Consider the following 6,818-nt stretch of genomic DNA (forward strand, 5'->3'; position numbering starts at 1 on the left):
TCTCTCTCCCTCTCTCTCTCTCTCTCTCTCTCTCTCTGTGTCTCTCTCTCTCTCTCTCTCTGTGGCTCTCTCTCTCTCTCTCTCTGTGGCTCTCTCTCTCTCTCTCTCTCTCTCTCTGTGGCTCTCTCTCTCTCTCTCTCTTTTCTCATTTGGTGTCTTCTGCCTTCTCTGTCTTGTTTTCTGGCTTCTATAACTCCCCACAATCACTTCTTTCTGTCCTCTGAGTCACAGGTCTTTGGTTGACAGACTCGCAGGTGTTTGAGATCAGGCCAAAGTGCTTTTAGAGCTCCAAAGTAAATGTATTGCGTGATGTTAGTAGTGATGGACAAGAACAAGCATAAAAGGTCAAATTTCATCTTAATCATTTGTTCAACTTGCTTATAAGCACTTAGTGGCTCCACTCTGAAATAACCTGCACTATTCATTTGTCATCTATAGAAATAAGGGCTTATATGCTAATAAGTAGGGAACGTTTGGGTTTTGCTTTATCTGGGCTTTGTTTTGTTGACATCTGGCTAAAAGATTGTTGTTTTAAAATCTAATGTTGTATGTTTTGCAGTACTATTCAAATTTGTGCGAGATAAAAGTAGTGAGCTCATAGCTGCCAGTGTAGTTCAGCTAGGCCAGGTCACCTTAGTTAGGGTAAGTAAGGTAAACCCAAAATCAGCAGCACATTAACACACATTGTATGTTACAGTGAAGGATTCTTACATCATCTGAGCTTCAAATTATAAAAAGTCTGAAACTTTGGTGCAATATATTGCTATATCAAGTGGCTTTTTGAATTATTTTTAGATACCTGGGGACAGTGAAAACAAGCTGTGAACACAATATTGACGTATTTCTACTTTTTAAGTTGATAGTTAACTTGTTAGTAGAGAATTGCTTATTTACACACCCAACAGATGCAGTATAGCAAAACACTGGCACCTGATGAGCATGAGTCTAATATTCCCTCAGCGCTTTCACCGCTGCGGCCTGGGTTTGAATCAGGCTTGCGTCAGGAAGGGCATCCGGCATAAAACACGTGCCAAATGCCCACATGCGAATCGTCAGTGTGATGATTCGCTGTGGCGACCCCTAACAGGAAAAAGCCAAAAGTGACATTCATTCTTTTAGCTCTGATTCGGTCTTTTTGAATCTCCTGATTTTGGCTGTCCAAATTATTGCTCACACTTAAACTCAACACTTTGTATTCACTCCATGAAGTAAGTTGTGCACTTTATACTTGATTCTATATTTAAATTTTAAAGGCTTCTGAGTTCTAGGGACAAAATCCTTTCTTCCAGTTTTTCTTACTTAAAAATGGAAGAAACCATGCAGTGGTTGCATGCAGGGCTATTTATACAAAAAGAAATCAACTTTAACATTTAACTAACAGTCTGATGAAAGTTTTATTCCTCTGTTTTTGGATCATTCGGTGTGAGGGCAGTTCATACTAAAAATACACAAGGAGTCAAATGGAAACTGACAAATTCACAGTAGCAGCAGGGGTAGTTTATATTAAAATGTATGGAGCATTATGACCAGCAGCTGCTGAGGGTAGTCCCAGCATTCATTTATCAGCTGTACTATTAAAGTCTGTATTGTCAGTCTCCAAGGCAGGTTCAGCCAGAAACTAAGTTTCCTCTCATAGTTCTGTTTTCACCAACAAGGAAAGGTGGGAAATGCGATGTCAACAATTTGACAGTTAGTATAATTGAACACTGCATGTCTTCACTGGGACAGAGTGTCTCTGATATTTAGAAATATGTGGGAGACATATTGACTTTAGTTGTTTATTAGACAAAGTGATTAATCCTGGTGTCAGCGTGTGGTGATGAATGTCAGCAGAGAAGTGTGTGGGATGAGGACTCCTACTTCCAGTGCTACTTTTGTCAGCTGGTAATTATCACCTGAGAAAAGGTCTGTGCTCATTTGGTCTTGATGAATTTGAGACTAGGACAGGTGACGTGACCCATGTATAGACATAGTGCTATGTGCAGTTAGTACCCTTTTTTGTCAACTGCCTCTGACTGAGACATTCAGGACATCAAACTGTCTTTTTGTCTGACATGACAGAAAAACGATTTTTTTTGCCAGTAAGTAATCATTCCTTCATACTTTTCTGACCCCACATATAGTCTTCCCTTCTCAACTGCAGTTTCCTTTTCTCTCACTCTGGGGTTTCTGGGGCTTTGGGCAGGAGATTTGGAATAGCAGTCACCCATCATCTTCTTCTCCCCCTCCTTCTTCCTCATGGCTGAGTTTCTGACATACCAGACAGGGGAAATGGCCTCAGACGGCCATTCCAGTGACTTAATGAAAGGAAAAGGGTGAGCAGCAAAAACAGGGAGTTGGAAGGCATTGAAATAACCTGCATACTCTAAGGAAAGGGCAGCAAGTGCACATAGCCTCCATACGATGCTAAATTTATAATTGCTTATTATGAGCAGCATTTAGACAGGTAATGCTAGTGTAATAATGGCAGCAATAGATGATTTATTATGAGGCCTATTATAGAGAAACTGGAAAGATTTTTGATTTTAAATGAAGACGGATTGGAACTGAGTTTGACACCCTCTTAAACTGATTCATGAGATATAATCAAGGAATTTCTTTTGCGTGTTCTCATACTTGATTGAGCAAACAGCACGACTTTATATCAAACATTAGGTCTGTTGCAGAATCTTTTTTTACTTTTAAATCTTAATGACATAAATAATTCAAGCTTTAGATGAGATGTGACATTTTGAGTTGATTTATTTTGTAAAACATTGATTCTAAGCCACATCTGTGTTCTGTGATGTCTCAACCAACTCAAACCCCAAGTTTACCAAAATGTTGGACGTTCTAGAAAAATTGGTTCTTCTCTTCTCCTGGTTTTTTCTTTGTTTTCCCATCTGCCTTATTTTTTCTTCCTGGTTTCTTCTTGTAGTGTGGCAGTCACTCGTTCCAAAGATGTGCCCTCTTTTGGCCCCCCAATCCCAGAAGGTGTGACCTTCCCTAAGTCCTCTGTGTTCCGGGACTTCCTCCTGGCAAAGGTCATCAATGCAGAAAATGCTGCTCACAAGTCCCACAAGTTCCGTGCCATGGCCACCCGAACACGCCAGGAATACCTGCGTGACCTGGCTGAGCGCCATTCCACCAGCACGCCCATCGACCCCTCTGGAAAATTTCCTTTCATCTCGTTGGCCCATAAGAAAAAAGAGAAGAGCCGACCATACGGAGGGGCAGAGCTGCGCAGCCTTGGAGCGGTGACCTGGGCGGTCTACGCTGAGGATCCGGGGACCGGAGGGGAACTGGAGGCTCTTCTGGCCATCTCTAATGACTTTCTCATCCTGTTGGACCAAGAGGCCAAGGCTGTGGTGTTCAACTGTGCCACTAAGGATGTGATTGGCTGGACGCTGAGCAGTCCTGCATCTTTGCGGATTTTCTACGAGCGTGGAGAAAGCGCGTCTTTGAGGAGTATCAGTAATAACACTGAAGATTTCAAAGAGGTGGTCAAACGTCTAGAGGTTAGTAAACACACACCCCAGTACATTATAAATCTGATAATGTAGTTTTAGTATCAAGATGCTGTCCCTTTCCATAACACTGCTCATGCTGTAAAACTAAACCAACTCCATGTGGTTGACTCTGGATAAGACCAGAGAATGGCTAAAGGTGACACATTCATTCACATACTTCATGGAAGTATTGAGGGACCAAATCAATGGGCTAAAATGCTGTTGACTGCCACTGACAATTTACCTGGCTCACTCACAATCTCTTTAGTATTCATTGCTGGCTGTCAGTCTGCCAGAATGACATTTTTGTGTCTACATGCCAAAAGCTCTTCTCTCATTACTGGTCTCAGCATATTGAGGAAGTTTCAGAAACACCTCTGGACAACATACTCCTAATGGCCCATACACCTACTCATAGAGTGAAGTGGTGCTAGCTCTTCCTTAGCTGTTTCCATGGAAACTGGGTAGAGAAATGTGTTTTCTTATGTAATCATCAGTGTTTTACAATATATTTATTTCCCCAGTTTCTCCCTACCTTCAAAATGTGTGTGAATGATGGTTTCTATCATGTATTTATGCAACCTGGATTAACTTCACCATTGCATACAAACGTACGTGAGCAAACACACATTGTTATTTGGCTTAGGACTCAGAAGTGTATCACTTTCATGTTGAATTTTATGCATCTGGTGTTAATCTTCAATCATTTGGAGTAACTTGGTGCCAGAGAGAGGAAGGGCAGAGGCCTCGTGATTTTTGGCATGGCTCTCTGCTTTTCCTTCTTTCTGTCTTTCTCCTATCTCTTTTCCCTCCTTTACTCTTTATCATTGTCTTTCTTCTTGTACTCGCTTCCTCTCCCACGCACGCATTCAGAAACATCAGAGAGCATCATAACAAATCCTATCGGGTGCCAGTCTGCAGCATGATGTATTCACAGTTCTCTGTTAAGTTTGGCTTCTACAGAGGTTTTGCTAACACCTCTGTTCAGACGGAGAAATGCAAAGTGCCCTGAAGCTGCCAGGTGCGTCACTAAAAAGGGGGGGGAGGGGGGATTAGTTGTGACTAAACTGCAATGAAAAAGCAGTTGAGAATGAGAATTGGTTCTGCCAGGTCCAGTGTCAACTCACTTTTCAGGCTGACAAGCGATTTGTACTGTCCCTCCTTAAACATGTAACCATTTTCAACCTTTCACCTCACACCCTTTGAAATAGTAGGTGTCCGTTTTACAGTGCCGTGGCCCGCCAAGCTGTCACATTTATCCATGAAAAGACAAGTTCAGTAGCATTTCTTCTAAGTGAACACAGTCTGTAGTATCACAGCCAGAAACACACCTACTTTTATTTCAGTCATCCGACAAGTGTGTTTGAATGCATGTGCCTGCACATCTAGTTTAGAACCTGAGCATTAAGTTATCTTTGTGTATGGCCATAAATCTCTTGGGGATCACTTAAAAGAAAAGCGTGAGCCTCCCTCGAGATGTTAACATGCTGCACACACTGCGCAGAGGTTAATACACTTTGATTGTGTCTGACCACACAGTTTGTATAAAGTAGTAGTTAGTATCTGCCCTGTCATGAATCTGTGGTTCTGAGAGCGTGTCATCCAGCTCCTAGTTATTTTTTTATTCATATCAATAATTTAAGCTAATAAACGTATTTTGGAACCAGGACCTGATTCAGTATTTGCATCAAGAAGCTCCTGAAAAAGACAGTGTTCCAGATTAATTTCAGTTTCGATATGTAGGATATTTTAGGAACATTTACTGTAGGTAGGTAGATATAACTATTGGATCAGAATCGGTATTGGCAGATCATTAATGTGAAAGGAATTGGATTGGTATTGGGTCCAGAAAAGCTGGATCAAGACATCCCAGCTGCCTTGCCTTGTGTATATATGCGCTGAACATGTACACAGACCTGCACACACATGAAAACTTAATCACATTGGTGAAATTTGACAGTTTGCTTTCATTTCTTATTTCTCTTTCCTTTTTTCTCTCTCTCAGCCTTTCAGTTTCCTTTCCTTTCAGCATGACCACCATTACTGTCACTCCTCTCATACTCTGCATTGTGTGTTTCTCTGCTTTTACCCGTTTCCAGTTCCTGACTAAGGGCTGTGAGACATCAGAGATGACGCTTCGTCGCAATGGCCTGGGCCAGCTCGGCTTCCACGTGAACTATGAAGGCATCGTGGCTGAGGTGTGTGTGCGTTTGTGCCTATTGAAAATAAAGTGTTGCTTCTGCGATAGATTTTTCCACACATTTCATTTTAAACAACACAAGATATCAATATACAAATAATTATTTTTGTAAACTGAACAGTTCAGTTTACTCTGTCTCAATTAGAAATTTATAGCTTCTGCAGCTCTGTACTTCAGGCTTGTTTGAGAAGACTTAATCGTTCTTTCTCATTTTAGACATGTGATCCAACCATCCATCGTGTAGCCACCAGGATACGACTGTTGATTGTTTGCATGTATTGTTATGTAATCTGTCGTATTGCCACAAAATGTTCAAATATACGAGTTTGAAAAGTCAAGTTAGTCATTTATTTTCTGTGTTTCAGAAAGCAAATGGCTATCGATTTACTTTTTCAATGGAGAAAACTTCATTGGGCATAAGCACAATAATGCACATGCACGCTTTGCCCCCTTCTCTTGGATAGTGCTGTTTGGAGAGTAAAGAATCTCACTGCTGCAGTTGTATATCAGTTCTGCTATGATACTTCCAGGTGGAGCCATACGGTTATGCCTGGCAGGCAGGACTGCGGCAGGGAAGCCGATTGGTAGAAATCTGCAAAGTTGCTGTAGCAACACTGACTCATGAGCAGATGATTGACCTCCTGCGGACCTCAGTGACAGTGCGCGTTGTTATCATCCCACCACATGATGACGCCACACCACGCAGGTAGGTGGGATGCCATCATTTGTTCCACTGAAATTCTTATGCTAGTCACGTGGGGATTTATTAAATTCCTTATGGTTTCCAAGCGATGGCAAATAAATTAAGTTTTCTTTCTTTGCGGTTTCCAATGGTCTGAATTTTTGTCCTTATAACAGCTTAAAATGTGTTAAATATGGTTTTAATTGGTTTTAACCATTATTGATCATCAGGAATCATAGTACTTTGAGAGGCAATCATATTTTAGACTTTATCACTCTGTGCCAAGAAAAAAAAAAAAAAAAGACTAAGTGAACCCTCACTGACCTAGGTTCAAATTAACTTTCTCTCTCCCTCTCTACAGGGGCTGTTCAGAGCTCTATCGGATGCCTGTGTCTGAATACAAGAGTAGCAGCAGCGACAGCGGCTCCCTTTGAATAAAAGTTCCCCC

At 41.4% G+C, this 6,818-nt stretch overlaps 1 protein-coding gene across 1 annotated transcript in view; it reads left to right on the forward strand.

Annotated features, from left to right (window-relative positions):
- sipa1l1 (signal-induced proliferation-associated 1 like 1) overlaps positions 1 to 6,818 on the forward strand; it is a 70,549-nt gene that overhangs the window by 50,144 nt on the left and 13,587 nt on the right. Inside the window, 5 exon segments of the mRNA XM_020604087.1 lie at positions 2,918 to 3,497; positions 5,588 to 5,686; positions 6,219 to 6,394; positions 6,732 to 6,814; positions 6,817 to 6,818. The exon segment at positions 6,817 to 6,818 is cut by the window's right edge and continues 188 nt beyond it. Coding sequence (XP_020459743.1) covers positions 2,918 to 3,497; positions 5,588 to 5,686; positions 6,219 to 6,394; positions 6,732 to 6,814; positions 6,817 to 6,818 — 940 coding nt within the window.

Source organism: Monopterus albus, unplaced genomic scaffold (assembly GCF_001952655.1).
Source record: "Monopterus albus unplaced genomic scaffold, M_albus_1.0 scaffold63.1, whole genome shotgun sequence".
NCBI lineage: Eukaryota > Metazoa > Chordata > Actinopteri > Synbranchiformes > Synbranchidae > Monopterus > Monopterus albus.